At 40.2% G+C, this 21,476-nt stretch overlaps 1 protein-coding gene across 6 annotated transcripts in view; it reads left to right on the forward strand.

The window, feature by feature from the left end:
• Window positions 1–21,476, forward strand: part of CNKSR2 (connector enhancer of kinase suppressor of Ras 2) — a 208,892-nt gene that overhangs the window by 168,022 nt on the left and 19,394 nt on the right. For all 6 annotated transcript variants that reach the window (XM_033053293.2, XM_033053294.2, XM_033053289.2 and 3 more), the window contains one exon: window positions 975–1,512. In XM_033053293.2, coding sequence (XP_032909184.1) covers window positions 975–1,512 — 538 coding nt within the window. The remainder of the gene's footprint in view (window positions 1–974; window positions 1,513–21,476) is intronic.

Here is a 21,476-nt window from a genome sequence, read left to right on the forward strand (position 1 = left end):
TAGGATAACAACAGGCATTTGGATAATATTTTTAAGATTTTGAATGAATCAGGTACATCTCTAAGTCTTCCATAGTGCCACATTTTGCAAAGTTTTCAACAAATTTTCTTTGTGTATTTTATTGATTTTGATTTAGTGTCATAGTAAAGATACTTATTGTTATAAATAAGAAACATAAAGTCTCAATATTCAGCCAAATTTAGATTGTTTTATTTTATACAGACAGAGCAAAGCAGCACTGGGGAGGCATGAGGGGTCACTGCCACTCCATGCTCCGTCGAACCTTGGTTTGCAGCCCCTTCTTATACCATGGTCTCTCATTGTAATCAATAATTTTTGGTTTTTTACTGTCATAATTTTGCCAGGCAAGCAGTGGTCGCCGAAATAAACATCCATGTGAAAGTCTCTGGGAGTCAGTCTCGTAGATAATCATCTGGTCTTGGTAGATAAAACCAGCAGAAATTGGGAAGTTCTGGTCTTTGTACATAGGCAGTCATTGATAAAACAAAGGCAGGAAGTCTGATTTTGCAAAATCTATTGGACTATTTGAAAGTCTGATTTTACAAACTGGTAGTAGATAAAAATTATTTAGAAAGCATAATGTTCATAACAGGGGGTCTTAAAACCAAATGATTTAATCACATTTTCCTCTATCAAGTGTCCATGGTTCACTTCAGACCTTCGTGCTTTTGTATTTTGGTTTATATCAACCCCAATACTTTTATGATTAACACGACTCTTTTATCTATTATCACATTATTATGAATAACTATCAGTATCTGACCTGCAGGTGTGACATACACAGACATGGGCATTCATTAAAATTAGGATCAGGACAGGTTAATTAGTTAAGTTTGCAGCTCAGTAATGGACCAGCTGACAATTGCTGATGCTGCAGAGGGACAGGTTATTTATTATTAGCAGTGGGTCTCAGTGTGCATTGATGTGAAGGCTGCTCATTGTTGGCATTGCAGATGAGCTGCACAAGCCCCTACGTGGAGCCCAAGCACAGCCGCCTGTCGTCCACGGAGACGTCGCAGTCGCAGTCGTCGCACGAGGAGTTCCGCGCGGAGGTGGCCGGGAGCGCCACCGAGTCCCCGGTGCGCAAGACAGCGAGCCAGCGGCGCTCCTGGCAGGACCTCATCGAGACTCCACTCACCAGCTCGGGACTGCACTACCTGCAGACGCTGCCGCTGGAGGACTCCGTGTTCTCCGAGGTGGCCGTGGTGTCCCCCGAGCACCGGCGGCAGTCGACCTTGCCCACCCAGAAGTGCCACCTGCAAGACCACTACGGCCCCTTCCCCCTGGTGGAGGGGGAGCGGATGCAAGCGCTGAACGGGAATGGGGGCAAGCCCCGAAGTTTCACCCTGCCCCGGGACAGTGGCTTCAACCACTGCTGCCAGAGCCTCTCGGTCGGTGCTGCCGACCACCACGAAGAAGCACAGCAGAAGGAGGTTGAGGAGGAGGAGGAAGAGGAAGGCAAAGCAGCAGAAGAAAACCAGGAAGATAAAAGTAAGTATGGGATATTTCTGTGACTTTTCAAGTGTCCTGTTTGTGTAATGTAGAGGTTGTTTTTCCTTTTTCCTATCAAAAATCCCCAACGGTCTTTCAGCATCCCCCATGTTTTACCAGGTCCCCTTTGTTGCACACCTCTTTGGTCTGCCTTATGTGTGAGACCTAATAACCAGAGTGCTGCATGACTTCTCACCATCACCAGACATTTCCCTGTAGGCTGGTCACCAATCACCTTCTACTAGTAATTCTTAGTTTAAATGGATTTTGCTTCCGTGCTTTCTTCATGCTTACACTTGCACAGTATCCTCCTCCACTGACAAAGGAGTGTTTCAGGAACATACTTAGCAAGATTTCCAACCAACCCCATCTGAGCCTCTTGGTAAATCCTGGAGTGCAGAGTCAGGCTGTGATTGTGTAGTATCCAGGCAGGCAGGTCACAAGACATCCCAACACCTGTAAGAAGTTGTAAAAGAGAAGGTATTTCCCCCAGTTCCTCTCATTGTGATTTATAAAGAAAGAAATTTTAAAAGCATTTCAAACAAACAAAACTATAGAGAACAACTGTGACCAGCGAGGCTTAAAAAAACCCATAATGCTGAGTAACTATCAGTTACATGGCACATAAACTCCATAGAGATTAGTGCTACTTATCAAATATAATCCAAATAACCAGGGATTAGAGAAGGTCCTTGCCCTTCCCGAATCATGTAAACACATTTTTGTGTCTGTTTCATGCTCTGTCCTTCACTGTCATTTGTGGAGCTTCTCCGCATGTGCTGCAAAGTTGAGTCCACACCCAGGTTGTAGGGTCAGTCAGGGAAGCCTGCACTCATGATTTGTGGTGTTACACTGCAATTAAGTTACCTGAAGTGGCAAAGAAGGCAGGATAGCCCTTGAAGCTCTCCAAGGGTCTCTGCTATCTGTTCCTTCAAATTCAGCTTTTTCACTGCAGTAAAGAAGTACAAAAATGTTTTAAGAGAGAGGAAAGGGTAATGAAAGCTTGGTATGATTACCTGCCTAAGTTCATTCATTAAAGTTAGCACCTTTGTTGAACATTAAAATTCATGGGGATGTTTTTTAGTATACTTGGAAAAGTTTTCCATTGCCTGTATGCTTTAGGCATTACCTTCAGAACATCTCCAGTTCTTTACTTTCTTCTGCTGCTTTGAGAAAACTAATATTAATTTTGATGGCATTAAAAGCTTAAAAGGGCACTATTTTAGTTGTGTTAATGCATGACACTTTGCAAAAAACTGATATATTTATTAGGGTAGTATTAGATTCTTACTGAGTATGAAATGAAGTTGTGTAATTAACAGGGTTAAAAAATTTCATCAACCATGCAGAACATTTTGTCTTATTTTTAGTCTTCAGTTTTGGTTTTCAAATGGGTTTTTACTGATAGCAATATGAAAATATATTTTTTTAAAGTCCTTACTGAAAATAGAAAGGGTCAAGGAGACTTTCCACTGGCTTTGCTGTGCTGTTTGGGCACTACTTACAGATACCTAAGGTTTTAGGTGTTGTAAATCTCAGTTTCAATGATTTTGTGTACCTGATTGTAGCATTTTATGGCATGCTAATTGCTAGTAAAAAGCTAGTGTTTGGTTTAATGGACTTGGGCTTTTCTCCATCCTTCTCTACTAACTTCCAGAAAAGGAGAACAAAGATGTTATTTTTCAAGTGGTCTCCCTTGAAAAATATGTCTCCCACATATTTCTATTTGAGTGAGGAGGTTTCCTTGGTTGAGGCTTTAATAGAAGATTATTTTTCAGACACTGATGACCACCTAGACAAGTCAAGTGCTCATGATGAGTTGTTGACCTTGGCATTATAAAACCAGAAGTAAAATACTGTCTTGTCTGTTGAAAAGTTTAAGTGTTGAATTGCTTGTTGGTATGACTGCAATGTTCTGTTTGCAATGCTGACTTTTTCCATGCGCTTAACAGTAAAAGGCAGGAGGATTTCCTGCAAGTGATGTTCTTAAAATCCAATTTCTGAGTTGAGAGATTTGCTTACATCTGCTAAGTCACTAACAGGATGGGTGACCTGTGTGCTACCTCACTGCCTTCTTCACTTCCATTGCTCTGGGAAAATGAAATATTGCAACTGGCTGGAGAAAGGAAATCCTCTCTCTTTCAGAAATGTTTTAACCTCACAATGAATGTTCCCTCATGTGGTATCAGAATCTTTTAAATATATTTATTTGTCTTACACAGTTGTGATCCTGGCATAGTTCTGGGCTCTTGGATGATCATGTGTGTTTTTGTGTGTACATGTGTGTGTTTTAAAGCTTAATCATTCTTATTGCTATTTGTGCGGGACAAGAATGCAGCTCCTTTGCTGTTGCCAGATGTCATTGCCAAAAGTTTGTTTTCTCAGCTTTCTGTTTTTACATTCTCACTTTTAAAACCACATGAATTTAAATTAAATAGTTAAACACAGTCCTGTTTCTTCCAACTTCTGTTGCAGAATTGTTTTCAAATAACTGCACCACAAATCAGGAGCTCCACACTTTTTTCAGATACTGTCCCCAGCTACTATAATTGAACATAGTTCTATAGTTTTTATTAAAGCTATGCTGATTTGCAGCAACTAAACATATTCTCTGGCAGTCACCACTTTATGTCTTAAATAGATATTGCAAGACTTTACTGACTCTGCAAATAGTTCTATGTATCAACTCTGCTACAATACCTAGGTATATATGGTAAATTGAAAATATGAGTTGTCCTTTCCTATGTTTATCCATCAGGACCTAACTTTGTTGTGTGTTCAGTTGCTTCTTTTTGTCCTATCACATTAACCTGGCACTGCTATTCCTTAATGGGTTGTTTTATTTCCAAATGACTTTTGTGTAAATCATTTAGATGTTCCATACTGACATCATCTTGTAATGTCTCTTGCTTTGTAATCAAAGAGGATTCTCTTAAAGGATATTTGAGCATGTGTTTTCTCCTGACTATGCAAATGGCAAACCACGTTCAGACCTGTGGCACCAAACGTGCCCCTTGCTGTGCTGTTCAGTGGCAGCCTGCACACACAGAGCAGGTTGGAGGCTGTGGCACAGTGTTTGCATTTCTGTGATTCAGTTGTGAAGGGAAAGCTGGGCCTTTTCAGGTTTGTTTTCTGCTAGTGGGAGGTAATAGAAGGAGACAGCAGCGTATCATGGTGCCATCACCCCCTTCCCCTCTGGCCCCACCTCTGTCTGCACTCTGTGTTTTGGCAAATTTTGCTACTTAATGCAAAGAATGCTTCTAGAGAGACTACTTCCAGGTTTTGTCCCAGGAAAGCTTGTTTCATTTTTTCCTTTATTTTTTGAAATTATCTTTGGTGGCGGTTGCTTCATTTTCAAAGACTTTTCTGGTTTGTGCGTTACCGGGGTTTCAGCATCTAAAAGAAATACATAACTAGCTCTCTGCAGAGTGTAGCTGGCTGTTGATCCCATCAACTCAGTTGCAGAAAAACCTGCACCTTTTTTGCATCCTCCGTGAAAAAATCTTTGGAGAACAGCAGTGTCTGTGGGAGTCTCCGGTGCTGTAATGTGACAGGAGCTCTGCTGCTGCCTCCATGTGCTGCAGGACTGGCTGGGGCAATACTGGCACACTTTCCAGGGAATTCACACCTGGGACCTGCCACAGTGTGCAAGGGAGTTTCCACTGTGCAGGGAACATGGATAGAAAAGTATTGATGTCTGTGTTTCAGTTTGAAAAGGCATTTGCAGCAGGAAGAAATTACGTAGGTTGTCTTTGCAGTGTTAAACCTCATTTCCTTCTGTGTTGTTTCTTGCCTCTTTGGTCTGCAGCTTTTCTGTCCTTTTTCTGAATTCTTAAGTACTATAGTTCTTCCTGACATGTGTTCAAGGATTTTCTTGTTGCTACCCCATCACTGTAATTTTGGAGTACCTGTAATTTTAGACAACTGTAATGAAGTTTTATATAAATTTTGATAAATTAATGGCTGCCATTCTGGGCCAATTAATGGCTGGGAGCTGCTTGTTTGCTGCATTGGTTTCACCCTCCAGAGTGTTTACAAGATGCTACAATCATCCTCATGTGACTTGTGTCACCTTTAAAAGATTTCACAGTGCTGGGCAAACTCACAGGTATTCCCTGGCATTTTGCTCCATCACCACAAGCTCTTGTGGAGGTTTGCAGCATCTCCTGGCTTCCCATTCTTAGTGCCACACAGTCTTGTGAATGCTGCCTCAGAGGAACACAATAGCCTCAATGCTCCAGTCTCTGAAACTTGCCTTTTGACCCTAAACTACTGAAAACACTTGTCAAAGGCCAGAGCAGGAGCTAATGTTAGCATTTTGCAGCTCAGAGAGATGTCCAGTCCCTGTGAAGGGTGTCAGGAAAGCTCACCTTTATGTCAGGGAGGGCTGGTCACTGAAGGAGGTATCAAATGACTGTGTTGAGGTACCAAGGGTGAGAGCTTTTCTTCTTTTTTTTCCCTATAAAAAACTAGAAACCAGCAAGAGAATACAGGAAATTGAGAACAATTCCTCTCAGGTTGTGACTTTCCTGTTGCAGAAATGAAATTCAAGGTGGCAGTGCTTTTACAAAATAGAACAGAGGAGCTAAGGACTCCCATGACTGGTAACTCATGCTAGTATCATTCCCTGTGCCCAAGGTGTATCCATGGGACATCCTAGGCAGCATTTGCCTTCAAGAAGGAGTTAGTGTTAGTGAAAAATAAACTCTGAATAAGGTCAGGTATTTCAGATTCTAAAATAGAGGTCTGGGGAGGCTTCCCTCTTTTTAATGAGGGGGCTGTAATGCACTGTGCAAATGGTATGTCTCAGAAGGATCAATGTTTGCTAATTAAACACTGTTATGAAGTGGTACCCTGTGTACACTTCGAGGTTTTGCTTCTCTGCATTTTAGGTAGAGTGTCTTCACTTTGGCAGGTTTTAGGCAGCAGTGAAAGGTGGGAGTCAGGACAAATGCCTGGACTGCACACACTGGGTTGATGAGGATGTGTGGCTGAAATTAATAGAGCAGTTTGTTTTTCTTACAGCCTCTTTCTAGAGAGGACATCATTAGTGATGTCCTGTCTGACCACCTAGTTTTATGATCACTGAGAGGCAAGGGAGGAAGTGTTAGGATACTGTATCTTCCCCTCTGGGATTAGTGCCCAGGAATGTGTTAAATAAGCAGAGCTATAAGAAACTGAGGTAATGTTTCACATTAGCAGTATTCCATATGAAACTGGTGAATAGTACAAAGTGCAGCACCTTCTGGGTTGCTAAGAAGGGTGTTATTGAAACTCACTGCATCCACTATCAGTCTAGTGCAATCAAGAGCTTTTACCAGGTTGGGGGGTTGTTGTTTTTTTTGCCTGACATCCTTCTGGGGAACACAGCCCATGCATGCTCAGACACTGGAGCAGGTTAATGAAACGTCTGCTTTTACTGAGCTTTGTTTTTGTGATCTGATTTTTCATTCCAAATTCCCATTTGAGCCTTCCCATGGCACCTGACTGGGTGTTTGCCCTCCTGTAGGCTGAAAACCAGCAGCATTTTATGCCTTGTCTGCTTGTCCTGTTGCCTCCAAGGCACTGTTTTTGCTGTTAGCTCAGATTGAGCGTACCTAAAAATGCTGCCTAATTATGTTCAAAAATATGACTACCTTAGATAAACAACTGGGAGTATGTGTGTTCATTTCTGAGCATGTTCTTTAATTAAAATTTAAAATGCATTAAATAAAGCTTTTTCAATTCTCATATGCAAAAGCAACTCCACTGCAGAAGTGAGTTTGTATTGTAAACAAAAATGATGGGATACAAAATCTCTATATCCTAATTTTAAATTTCAGTTCAAGGAGAAAAAATTGCCTGCAGTGTTTAAAAGCCAAGTATTGCATTATTTACTGAGTAGCAATTCAGAAAGCAATATGGGCTGTCAACAAAAATAAGAATAGTTTTAACTTTATGCTTGTTAGTGTTTATACATAAAGATGCATTTTGCCCACAAATATCTTGTTGCCACATTTAAAATTTTATTTGATTTCCATTGCCCGTGCTGCTAAAAATGCAAAGGAGAGATGAATTCCTGCTTTTCTTTTGGTTTTAATAGCTTTGGGTGTCATTGCCAATAAAGGTCATCTGCTTCTGCCTGAAATATATGGATTAAATTGTCTTTTTATATGCAAAAGAAGTTCACAAGAGAATTTCTTACATGGCCATTCTTCCAAATTACTTTTCTTGCCAAGTTTCCTCAATTCAGTTACTAAGTTGGGGACTGTCAATGGAGCTGTGCTGCTCCCTACCAGAGACCCCTTCGGGCTGGATGGTGAAACAAGGAATTTATTCATGTGAGAATATATTTCTGGTGGGACTTTTTATATTCTGCATTAATTCTCTTGCCAGGTGTTGTGTAACCAGTCTACTTTATGTTTGATTTTTCCACTTCATGGTGTCAGCAAGCTCTGTCTCTGCTGCTGGCCTGTCTGAGTCTGGCTGCAGAGAGGCTCTCCTTGGGAAAAGGTCACTCATGAATGGTAAAACACTTCAAAAGCAGCAGAGAGAAGACAGTCCAAGTCCTCTAGGGCTCTCTGTTTACCCCACTGCTGTTCCTTCCCAGTTCGTTGGTCTGAAAAGTTTTGCTAACAATATTAAAAAAGCCTTTTTTTGTACTTGCTGTTTCCACTCCCTCAATTCTAAATGTGCTTTCAATTCTGAAGCTATAGTCAAAATTCTGAGATGAAGATATGTAGCTTTTTTGAAATTATTTTATGGATGAAAAGGAAATCCATCTTTTTTCTTTTCATTAACTCATAATTTTTCATTGAAAAGAGGGTTTTCCTGTCCTAGAATTTAAACTTACATTCATTTTGATTTCAAACATGAAAAACATGTCATTTTTAAATCATAGATCATATAAACTTTCTCACTGAAGCCTACTAAAAGTTGTTTTAAAGACATTCTTAGATTTGACTACTGGAATGTAATTGGAATTTTTCCGTGACAAAGCCATTTCTTACTGGGATTTTTGCAGAACTGGGATAGTTCCTCTTTGAGATAAAGCAGGGACTTGGCTGCTGAAGGTTTCTAAATGCAAAGGAAACAGAAATCTACAAAAAAAAATTAGCTACCTACATGAGAATGTTCTTTTGAAATGTACAATTTTAAATTTCTAAAGCTAAAGAAGATGAAGCTCATTCTATAATCAATGTCAAATTGAGTCAGAAGATGATGGCATAGTACCAGTAGGACTAGGGGAGCAGAGGAGTCTTTTCAGAATGTAGTCATTACATTTCCAGGTGGTGCCATCTGTTGTGTGTGGCTCTCATGTTCTTTCCAGGCAGTCATTAAAACAAGCATGAGCTCGAGTCAGTAGTGCTTGAAAGGACATGGGAAGGATTTAATTTTATTAAACTACTACCATGCTGGATGTCTGGAGGCTCACCATGTAAACACACATTCCTGTTTAATTAATGTTCATCATGAGAAGTAGGATGGAATATTAAAGACTTCAGTGCTACAGTCAGCGTCCTGCCAAAATTCTTTTTGCTGGACAGAAAACCCTAGAAGAGCCACATTTGTTACAAAGCAGTTCAGTTTAATCTATTTTTAGAAGAAGTCCTCAGAATTTTTGGATTTAAGATGAGTATTTTCATGGAGGTCTGTGCAATCAACATTGTAGGACGATTTTTTGTGAATTGTCCTAACATGCTAGCCTGGCTTTCTGGCTGCCCTTCCTTGCAGTCACTAGCTGCTGCTCCAGAGGGTCACAGATCTGGTGTCTGACCTGCCAGCCCCATGCAGCTTCCTTGGATACCCCTGGACAGCTAAAATGGCACTAGATGCTTTTTTTTTTGGCATCTCAATCTCCTTACTGGTTTCCTAAACCTTTCTAGTGCAGGAGGGCAGTGTATATAGGTTAAAATCTTGGTCCCTGCAGAGACCCTGGCAAAGCTGTGTGATGTGCCTGTCTCAGAGCCAGGGAGTTGGAAATGATTTGGAAGATTATCCATTGTAGCTCTGTCATCTGAATCTGGAGCTGCTGTACTTTCCAAATCCTAAACACCCCTGTGGTGGGCATTTTTCATTCCCTCCAGACAGTGCTGTTCCTCTTTTCTGTTTTGAGAAGGACTAATTTTATTTTTTTTTCCTTATGGTTATTGAATTGTTCCCTCTGCAATTTAAGCCCAGCATTTCCATTCCCTTATGGCACAGCAAACACTGCTCCATTACAGCAGCCCTTCTGAGCTGAAAGGTTGTTGTGGAGGTTGGTTTAGTTTTTCCTATACTTAGTGTTTGCTGGGCCTTTAACTCCTCTTGCTGAGCTTCCCTGGGTTTTCCAGGCTGACTCCCATCTCTTCTGCCGTGGCAATGTCCAAGCTGGGTGCAGTGTATCTGGTTGAGACCAGGAAGGTTGCTCTGCTCTGGCTGTTTTATGCTCTATGTTGTGATAAGCATCTGTTTGGAAACCATACTGTACTTCATAATTCACTTGGGGCTGTACAGTGTCCCAGATGCTTTTCTGCTTAATGGTTGTTTTTCTAATTGTAGTTGTTTTTTTTCTGGCCCTCTAACCTATCCACATTAAGTAGCTCATGTTAATAAAAGCCTCAGCTCAATTAAAATGTCAAATTAATTGGGCTAAAACTAACCAACAAACATATATGACATTTTGTAAAACTAACAACCTGACTAGGTAAAAAAAAAAAAGCCCTTCAGACTGACCTGGTGTTTACCTGGCTCTGTGTCTATTAGCACAGCATTTACCATATTGTTATATAAAACTTGGCAAGGGATTTCATCCCTCCAGATCATTCCAGCTCTGAGACTGTCCTCCAGCAGTCTGGGAGATGTTTCCTCACACTTTGGTGCCTGTGGATTTTAATAAGTTTATTCTCTTGCACTGTTCAGGCTATTAATGCCATCTGGGACAGTTTCTGGATGCAGAGCAGCCTCAGGGGAGCCCCACACATGCAGCCCCTCCCTTTAACAGTGACCTCTGGAGTCTCCTCCATCTGGGCTTGGCTTCTGCTATCAGAGGACACCTGGGATTGGGAAGGTGGCTGATGATGTTCACTTGTGAGAGCTGAACTTCTAGAAGGAAAAGATGGTTCCCTGTGTCACAGACCTTCTGCATCTAAATAGCCAAGGAAGATGCTCCCTGGAGATAAGTGGGGAGCACTTCTGGTCATTCTTTTGTCACTTGGGATTCCATCTGTCCCTCAAAAGTGTATAATTCTTAGGGTTTATAGTAGCCATGTGTATTTAATTAGTAAGATCTTCTTTTGGTTTTCTTTTAAACAAATGTGATAATGCAGTATTAACAAACAAACAGAAAAAGCTCTGTAATCAGGCAGTCTTGCAGTTCTCATGTTCTCATTCATTATTGATAAAATAGGTCCCTAGATTTGTTTTTAAAACACATGGTTCAAAAACAGGAAGATAAATATTTTTTGTCTCCTTTTGTGCCCCAACTTTGTGAATCTTGGAATCTGTTGGTGATGGTTATCAGTCCAGCATCCTTGTACTAGTGGGGAGCTATTAAATACCATGATTTTATGAACAAAGCATGAAACAAGCAGGATCTTACTGAGTTACATGAAAAAAATGTCTGCATTTTAAGTAGGATTTTTGCTTGCTGGCTTCACGTTTTGAGTACTGCTGGCACAAAATAATACTAGCTAATTATTTCTTCTCTTCTGGATTCCAGAGGGGTAAACTTCGGGCTGTTGGAATATAAAATATCACCACTGGTTTCTTTAAAAGTATTTCAGTTGTTATCACCATCAGAGATGGAGAGAGAAGCTGCCAAAAAAATTTAATTTAAACCATCTTTCAGCTAGTTTTTGAAATGTTCATTTATTCATGGGATGATTTACAGGCCTCAAGCAGGAAGCAAAATTAAGGAAGCCTCACTTAGGAGGTTTCTCCTGGTTGTAAATTCGAGGGTGGACAGATATCAGGCAGTGGCAAGGGCAGGAAGCTTGCCCTCATCACTTTACCCAGCACCACTAATGAGAGTAAGTAAGAAAACTCAGCTGGGGATCCTTGTGCTTTTAGTTCCAGGTTAAAAGGAGCTCAGATTTCGAGTGAGAAGGGATGGCTTGGAACAGGAACAGCTCCTGGCATGGTACCCAGGGGCTTGGTGATGCCAGAATCCCCTGTTAGTGGGGCTTCCTACATGTGCAAAGTGTCTTTATGGAATACTTGAGAGATGGTGAATATGAGACACAGAGAATTAGAGAGTGTTTGCCTGTAGTAAAAAAATCTGGTTTAGAATTCATATAACAGTATGTCAATAGCTTCTACACTTGGCAGTGAGATTTTTTTGCTGTACTAATGTGCACACTTGAAATCCAATCTAAAAATCATACTGAATCTATAAAAGGCTTGAAGCTGATTATTCTGAGACTTCTTTTTTTTCCATCCCTGCTAGAATTCATCCTGCCATTTATTTAAAACTTATAATTAAAAAAAAAAGTTATTCTCAAGACATTTTTTTTAATCAAGCTAAGTACATGTACATAATTTTATAGCAAAACATTTATATTTCTAAATTCATTGTAATAGCTTTAAAGATGACTGGAGTTGCTGGTTTCCATTGCTTTAGAAGACGGAAGAGGGTATTTTTATTTATTTACTTCCGGCTGTGTAAAGAGCCTGGGGAAAATTCCATTTATATTTTACACTCCAAACTAAAACTATCCAAGACTAAATTATTTTTTTTAAACATTGTTCTGCTTACCTTCTTCAGTGCCACTGTATGTTCTTGGTATTTAATGTCCTGTTTCTTCAGGTATCCTCAAAAGTTTCATGTGATTATTTTAGGACCTAGAAATAGTTACTAATGAACTAGACTAATTTAACCATACAAAAAATTTTTATACCAAGACACTGAAAATTTAACATGGTTTATGAAATGATGAGACTGTGGAATAAAAATAAAATTTAAAAAAAGACCCAAGAAACACAAATTCACTTTAGACGTTAGTGCATTGCAGATTAATAAATCAATAGTTTCCAAGTTCTCTGCTTACTTTTTGTTTTCACATTGAGTTCACAAATTCTGCCAGCAGATTAGGACATCCTTTAGTGGTTGTCATGAATCTTACAGCATAAACAGGCTATCCTTGTGTCTATGCAAACTCTAAGAAGCTGAGAAAATTCATTTTATGAAAGCCTTGCACAGTCTATAAAATATCTGTAAAATGTCTCCATAGTAAAAGAAGAGGGAAAAAAAGATGTGTGTTAGCTTTCCTGGGAATACTTGTTTAAAGGATGGCTGAAATTTTTGGTACAATTATTTCTGAACTGTTGTTAGAAGGAAGGAAGTATGAGTGTTTTCATAAAGTTAAAAAAATGATTGCCTTGAAGACTCACAGTTTGGAAATGGCTTTTATAGTTAATGCAACTCAGAACTGTGTCAGCCGCCTTCTTCTTGGCCTGTCCCATCCCAAAAGGCAATTTTCCTAAGCTTGTGTGTGCTGTGGCTAAACAAGACTATGGGATTTATAGTATAAAAGTCACTTGAAATAAAAATTAGACTATTCAGATTTGAAAATAGCACTTGGATCTTTATGGATTTCATTATTCCTAAAATTTAGTGGCGGTTGAATGTGGAAGGATGAGGGTATGGGTGGATGGCCCTGAGCAGCCAGTAGCCATGCCCTGTAGTTTCTTCTTGGAGGAAAACAGACATGGAGGGGCAAGGTTTTATATTCTGCATGGATTTGGCTTTGCTGCCAAGGCTGTCAGAAGGCTGTGTGCATTTTTGAGTATCAGTGCTCCTTGGAATGATGGGGAGTAGGAGGTTGCTGAGAGTAACCCAGTGAACAAAGGAAAGCACACACCCCCAAGGTGGTGGAGGCTTAATTTACCCCTTTTCTTGAAAAACAAAAGAAACAGTTTGTGCAGTCTATCTGTAGTACTTGGGAATTGGAAACATCAGGGTAGCTGGGGAGGAGATTGCAAAATTGAGTGGGGTGAGGTGGAAGAAAAAAAGAAGAAGACTAGAAATAGGGCATAAATCTGTTATGGTGAGGATAAGCTATGGAACGAGTTTAATTAAGTTGTGATTGGTTTTTGAAATTAAAATCCCATCCGCCTCTAATTCTCTGTGCCACAAATGAGGATGATGGTGTTATAAACCTTTCCCCAGTTAGAAAAAACTGTTTTAAAAGTATTTTGTTTCCACAGTGTCACATTTCTCTTAGAGCATGCACTGTAACATTCTCTTACTTTAAATGCACCTATGCTAGTTTAGCCTTTATTTATTTTAGCATTTTGAGCCAAGGTGAGCCATGTGGATGGATTTTATGCTGGAACCATGTTCTGTGCATTGATCATGCCAGTGCATTGAAATATTTCTCAGCCCAAGTTGTCTTCCAAGGAGAGGACTCTGGCACAACCTCATTATTAAGCTGAAAACCCTGTAATATCAATGTAATTGTTTGGGGCAACAGTTGTTTTTGACCCCATAGCTCTTGTCTTCTGAAAGTACTAGCTTAGACTTTTTCTTCAGATGACTTACTCAGTTTTACTGTATAGAAATAGAGTAAATGTTTTTAAAGACAAATTCATTAGGCTGTTTCTTTATTTTGTCTTTGTACGTTTTGCATTTCTCTAGTCTGGTGTTGCTCATCTTTAGTTATTAATGACCAAAAGTATACAGCCAAATCTTCATCTCTGGTCCTCCTGGGTTTTCCTAACATCTGCTTCCTTCTTCCAAGGCCAGTGGTTATGGTAGTTCCGAGTTGAGCAGTGGAGATTGTTCTCTGCACTTAGACTGCTAACTGTGGATTTCCATTTCTGAAATCCCTCCAAGGTTTCTGCACAGTAAGTGGCAGAACTTACAACTGCTAAGGGGTTGTTTTAAACATCTTCAGCTTAAGCTGACTATGCTCTTGCTGTATTTTGTAGTTTACAAAGAAGTGTGGAAATCATGGTCACCAACACTTTTTCATCACCAGCTATTTTGTTACCAGATACACAACCAGAACAGATAAATTCTTGCCTGTTTCTACCTTCTCATGTACTTTTTCATAGAAAGTGTAAAAATTCTTATTTTTCCACAGAAGTGTTGAATAGATATATCATATAATATACACTGAACTTTTTGGCTACTCTGTAACTCTTTGGAATAGCCAGTTGTACTGATGACAAGACCTGGCATTATAGTAGAAAATTAATGCACTTAGTGACACTAGATACACAACTTCTTTAAGAGGTTTGTCTACATTCTTCTGAAAAAAAAATCCTTGCAAAATTAAAAATTCACTGAGCCTGTTATTTTTACTGTTTAATCTTGCAATCTAACATTTCCATTCTGCACAGCATATGTGAGCTTAGCAAAAATTGTCTGAAATGTTGATTTGTCTAGTTCTGTATCAGATCTCAGACTCTGAGTTAGGTTTTTTAAAAGTCACCTGCAAGAACAAGTGATTGTACCAGAGAGAGGTGAGTCCCATATCCTAGCTAACCTGGTTAGCCTGCCTTGAACCATGCCTAAAACCATATTTCTAGGGAGAGTTAAAGGTATCTTGCTTGTAACCCTTGATGGATCATTCTTCCACAAAATAGTTTTACGGATTTGGAACTCAGGTGTACTTTGAGTTCTGTCATGTGGCAATAAGGAGTTGCACATTTTAACTCCAGGCTAGAAGGACAAGCATTTCTTCTAGTTGGTTTTAAACCTAGCACACAAACTTTCAGATGTTTCTGTTACTTGAAGAGGCCATTATCAACCTTTTCTCTGCATTTATGTCCTTAAAATTATACAGGTTTCTGTTCCATCCCCCATGTTTAGAGGGAAGAAGTCTTGATTAGCCCTACACACGCATTCCTTGGAGGAAAAACCTTTTGTATAACAATAATCCTATCAGGCCTTTTCTGCCTTTTTCAGTACTGCTTTTTGAGGTGACATGTCACAAAGAAGTTTTTTTTTTTATGTTTCTGCTTTATCTACACTACTTCCTGGATTTATATGTAGGTAGAATCCAACCTCCCTAGTTCTCTGTTTTTGTAGAAGCTGATTTGACAATTTTAACGAGTGCAATCCAAGAAGAGAATTAAAGGGAGCTGTTTGGTATAAGATGTTTCTGCCTGATAGGGAAAAAAGAAAAAGGTTTGGTTTTGATGTTGGTGATGCATGAAAGGAGACATGTAATGCTTTCTCATGTACTAGACTGCAGAGGAGAGGAAAGTAAAAAAGACAATGTAGCTTCTGAAGAAAAAAGCAGAGGACAATAGCTTAGCAGCTTGAGAAATGGATAGGAGGGAAGTTGCTGCTACAGGATAAGAACAGAGCTCAGCTCCATGATAGTGTTTTTCAGGCTGTGGAGATGATAGTATTTTCTTTGTTTATTGGTGGTATTTTGGTGGAAAGCACTTAAGCATACCAAAGCAGGAGGGCATAGCAAATTGCTGCATAATCCCTGCATAGCAGCTCTGGGTCATGTTACAGCTTGTCCAGGGCAACCTTGCTCATGCATGTGACTGGTCTGGACAGCAGAAACTCCTCCTTACAAGCATCCTTTGGCTTACTATCCCCTGAGAGAAGGACACTCTTACCTGCCATTTTCAAAAGGTGGCTGTTTTTACAGGTAACCCTTCCCCCAGCATCTCAGGGTGTTTTGGTCCATTTGGATTCCCTTGCATACAGCAGTCACCAGTTATAGTGATAGTGAGGGGTTTTCTCTTGGAGCCTCTCAGTGCCCTTTCTGCCACTGTTGGCTGACCAAGGGCTGAGTGCTCAGCAGCTCTGGGGTGCTGGAGGCTGCCAGTGGAGCAGGCTGAGCCCTTCACATCATCACCCAGATCAAGAGGTTTCTTGTAAAACTAGTTATGTCTGAAATGTGTTCCCATCTCCCAGGATTGCTGCAGCAATGCCAGGGCCAGGTGTCAGGGGAGGAGCTGCAGTGGGTGCTCCCTCCCACCCAGCACCCACCTTTCTCCAAGTCCTCTTCCTTGCCTCAGCCTGATCAGCCACCATCTCACACCAGCTGTTCCCCTGCTGCCCCCAGAGCTGGGGCAGCCCTTTGGGGAACAGCTGCCCTCACTTTCATAAGACTTCTCTTTTCCTGCATATTGTTAACTTTGAGGAAACTAAAGGTATTTTTCCCTTGTGATCAAAAGACCTGGATGAGGTAGCAGAAGCCAGCAAATAGTCATGCACGTTCTGAGATAATGGCACTCTCATTTCCAGCTGAAAGCTGCAGACATCCTGTTTTCATTCTCCTGAAAAGAAAAGCACTTTTAACAACTCAAAAGGCTTTGAGAAATTCCCATCTCCAACACAACTCCAGTGGTTTCTGCCAGTAGAGGAGCTTGACTTTAGGAATGGGGAGATTGGTCCCTGGTGTGCACTGCTCCATCACTCCAGGAGGACAGCAGGTCTCCCCCAGGCTCTGCCCTTCCACACTAGGAAGGGGTCAGATGTGCAGGAGAAGAGAACTGGGCTTGAATCATATATTGATGCTGTAATATATTGAGTACAGGAATTTTTTTTTCTGTGAAACAATGCATCATACAGAAGTATGGCAGCTACACAGTGTGTGGCAGGGGCAGTTTGTATGTTTTGGAGATGCTTGAGGATGAATTAGGAAGGAAGAGGCTAAAGAGAAACAATTTTCATACTGATGTCTTTGTACCTTTGTACAAAGGTCATTGAGGGTAAAAACCTCCTGAATTGCTGGAGGAACTGGTGGAAGAGGAGGAATTGATGGGACTGTAGATGTACCTCCTTACTGATTATCACCAGTTCACCAAGAAATTTATCAGGATCTTTCTTTGAAAACCACTGGGTGCACCATGTCCTCTTGCCAAGAGAGTCTTTGGTGGATGCCTGAATTTCAGAAAGGGCTGGGAAGGAGGGCTAAGGACTCCTGCATGGCTGGGCATCACAGCATCATGAAACCCCGGCAGGGCATCCTTCATTCTGATAAATCCCTTTTGCCATGCATTTTCATGAATGGCAGCCTTGTGGTTTTTGGAAAGAATATTTAACCAGGAGCTTAAACACATAAGGTGATATGACAAGATATTCCCTTGATTAGTTTGCTAGTTTTCCCCCACTAAAGGGCATAGAGAAATACTGTCTTAGCAGGCTTCAAGAGATACTATCCATGCTATATCTCATCCAGTCTAGCATGTTCGAGATTTGAAATAATGTAAAATTTGCCATTTGTTGCTATCTTTACAGTTAAAATACAGTCAGGAGCTTCTGATGTTTTCAGCATTTGACTCCTGTAACAGGAAGTTTTAGTGTAATGAAATCCCTGTGCAAACCTGATTTTCTTTTATTACACTAGTGATAGCATTGTTTAGAATATGACAGGTTTAAGATACACTTTTTATGAAAAAATTGGATCCCCTCTGAAAACAGCTCTTGCACATTAAAAATATGCAAGCAATTCTTAACAAACAACATAGCAATGTTTGGCTTGTCAGAAGAGTACCTTGCATAAAATCTTTCAGTGCCAGTTTTTTATATAGAGATAATTATTCTCATAAAATAATTATATTTATGAGATGAAAGTACATGCCTTCAGCATCCAACAGGTGTGAAACATTTAATCAGTAATTCTTCATTTTATACTCTGAAATAGGTAAAGGAATTTCCTTCAGGAAAACAAGAAGGTCTGATGTTGGTCTGATGGACTTTTATAAATACCATAAATAACCAAGAAAGCAGCTCAATCATTGGTTTAGAATAAGAAAGGTGATTCCTGTCTTATTTTTATGGGAGCCAAACTAACTAAAGGCAAGGCTTCTAAAAGCAATTTATTTATATGCTAGTTTTGTGCAGTATATTTCAGGTTGTTGTTGTGAGGGAGGGTTTCAGGTCTGATGGGACTTTTGTTGCTAAATATGGTCCTCCTCAAACCTGAAAAAGACCTGGCTGAGTCAAAAATAGAGTTGGAGCAGAATGGTAATACTTGCCTGGGAACAGTCAAGGCAAGTTGGATTGACAGATGAAACACATGCTAGAACATGAGGAGAGGAAAAGGGAATATTTGTTAAACATAGCACAACTAGCCAGGAGGGGTGCCAACATTTCACTTGTTGCCCTTGCCACAAGAGTCATAGTGGAGTCCATGTTTTGTGTGTGTGTCCCTCCAGTGAGCTCCAAATTAAGTTAAAATATCTCAACGTGCTCAGTATTAATATAACAACAATAATAATCTGCCCCCCAGTTTTCCCCATCTGAGTATGTTTTGACATCATTTCCATTGGAAGTTTTAGCAAAAGCTGCTGGAAGACCTCAGCTGAATGTGGCACAAAGAAGATAACACTTTTTTCTCAGTCTGTTCATTTTACCTTAACCACATGGTATCATATCAGTAACTTACAGTGTTCAGGTGATCTGTGGCTCTTTCTTGACCCAGTCAGAGAAGGGATCCCAGGTTGTTTCAGCTGTGGCAGGGGCAGCATCTCTATCTGCCCTTGGATGTTTCCTGGCAGTGGGAACATGACAGTCTGGCTGGATGTTATTTAGTCACACCAGGGATTTTGTCAGTGTATTGGTGTTTTTGTTTTCAGTAAGGAATGCACCACCAGAAAAAGCAATTATGTTACTTGATGATGAGCTGTAAGCCTTCTCTTACCAAAGAGACTTCTAGTGCTTGAAGTTAAAAAATTGTTTGAGTAAATTTAAATTTGGTATGCTATAATTAATGCCATGGGTATTTGACTGATTTTAAAGCCCTGAGTAAGTTAATGTAAAAAAATTTCCAGAAATACACTGCTTGAAAAAGTAATTTAAAAAGTAATAAGGAGAATAGTTTGTCACAATAATAAGACCAAATCTCCTTAAATACTCCTTATTAAATTTGTTGATAACAATGCAAAAAATTATTACACTACTTTTTTTCAGGGTTGATGTCCAAAACATTGGTTGGGAAACACAGCTCCCATTTTTGTGTTGTACATTAACTCTTTCATGGGGTGATAGACTGGAACTACAGTTCCTGCTTTATGATCAGGGAAAAAAGACATGGCTTTTCAAGTAGTTCTCAAAATAAACAATGCAGGAGATTTGGTTGATTAAACTGAGCTTTATATGCCATTGCAATCAGAGCCTGGCTGATTTTAGCTTACAGTAGTACTAAGAATCGTATTGAAAGGAATCTCACCATTAGATATGTGCCTCATATGCTTGTCTCTGGGTTGTAACATAGACTTCTCCTGGGTGAAGCTTGTCCCATAGGCTTGTGTAACTTAAGTCTCCCTGTAATCCAGCAATTTGAGTGCCAATATGCAGAAATTTTAATATCATTATCAGAATTCATAAACTACCCTGTGGGATGCTAAAGTTGTGATTACAGCCTACGCACTCTAAATGTATATAAAACTATGAAAAGTTCGGCCAGCTGCTCTTTCTTTTTTTTCTTGAACATGGTTATTCAACTGTGTCTCACTGTTTATGTCCCAACTTAGAGGGCTTCCTTTGTCTGGGAGCAGCTCTTTGTATTATTTTGCAATGGTTACAAAATTAGCTACTCTGGGAAAATAACATTATTTTCTGACATAACCACACTCAAACTGCTCCATCTTGAAGCTGTCAACTTCCCTGTGTCACTCCAGTAAGACCCTGGTAATGAGCTGAAGGAGAGAGTTTTGCAGATATTGGAGAGATATCTGAACAGCATAAGAATAACCATGAGATATATCTAATATGGAGAGACAAAATAGGGGCAGAATTAGGAATAATATAATATAATACACTGTAATAATATAGTAAGAGTTAGTCATTTGGCAATTTAATGTGTTGCATTTTAGTTTATTTATTTCTTTAGTACTGGGTAGACAGAGGGTTGTTTAGCTGTAGCTGTAGTACATGAAGTGCATAGGAGAGCTGGGTTACATTTGCAGTTTAGAAATCCTGTGCTAAGTGGGAGGAAAAATGCCTGCCACTCAGAGCTCTGTAATTTCCACTGCCCTGCTCTCATGGGAGCGAGTGCAGCACTGGCAGAGGAGCAGGCACTGGGGGTTGTTCATGGGCTGACACCAACATCTGTCCTCCCTGTGCCTGTTCCTCACCTTGGTGTTCCCCACAGAACATCTGTGCTCTTGGCATTCCTCAGTCAGGACATGGACACTGAAGTTTATATTGTGATGTTGGAAAAGCTGAAACTTGCTATTTGCAAATAGCACACTCCTGTATTATAATTGTTTGATTCAGTGCCCTTTACTGAAGTCTCCAGAAGAGTGCTGAGTGAGTCCTGCTATTGCTTCCATACCTAACTGCCTTCCCACAGGATAATGTGTGGAGGTGCTGCTTTGGAGTACAGTGTTGGGACACACCAATGTGTCATATCAGATGTGTCACCAAACCCTCCTTCCTCAAGCAGTCTCACTGCCAGGCTCTCTCCCAGCTCCTTTTCATCTCTGCAATGGCATCTGAGACCTGGAGATGGTGGGAGCTTCCCACCATTGAGCAATAGACAGTTTGCAGATCTGCCAGTGGTCCTCCCCAGGACTCTGTGTCAGAGAGCCTTGAGCCACTTCCCTAGTAAGGAGGAAGATGTATCTGCCACTGGATTTCTAGCAGAAGCAGCCAGGTCACACACAGTGTGTGGCACATGGGGAAGGTTTTCTCTTCCCTGTCGTTCTTTACATTCGTTCTCGTTCAGAGCCTGATCACTCATGCAAAGTATTTATCTTTAGGGGAAAATGTGTAACTAGATATGCTATTATGGGACTAGATAGTAGGTAAGGGCTTCTAGTCAAAGTTCTTCTCTCCTGAATGTGTAGACAGATGTAGAAATATGCACACAAAATAGGATAAAAACTAAGGAAAGGGTAGATCTTCCAAAGGCAGATACAGGTTTACTGATGGTAACTATAGATGAGAAGTCTGAAATTTTCTAAAACTTAAGTATGTATTTAAAAATGTTTATTAACCTGCTATTATTCAACCTAACCCTTCTTTGAAAAGAAAAGTTGTCATAAACATAACATTTGATAACCAGGTATCTTGTAGTCTGTTTAGGCAA

The sequence above is a fragment of the Catharus ustulatus genome, chromosome 2 (assembly GCF_009819885.2).
Source record: "Catharus ustulatus isolate bCatUst1 chromosome 2, bCatUst1.pri.v2, whole genome shotgun sequence".
Taxonomy (NCBI): Eukaryota; Metazoa; Chordata; class Aves; order Passeriformes; family Turdidae; genus Catharus; species Catharus ustulatus.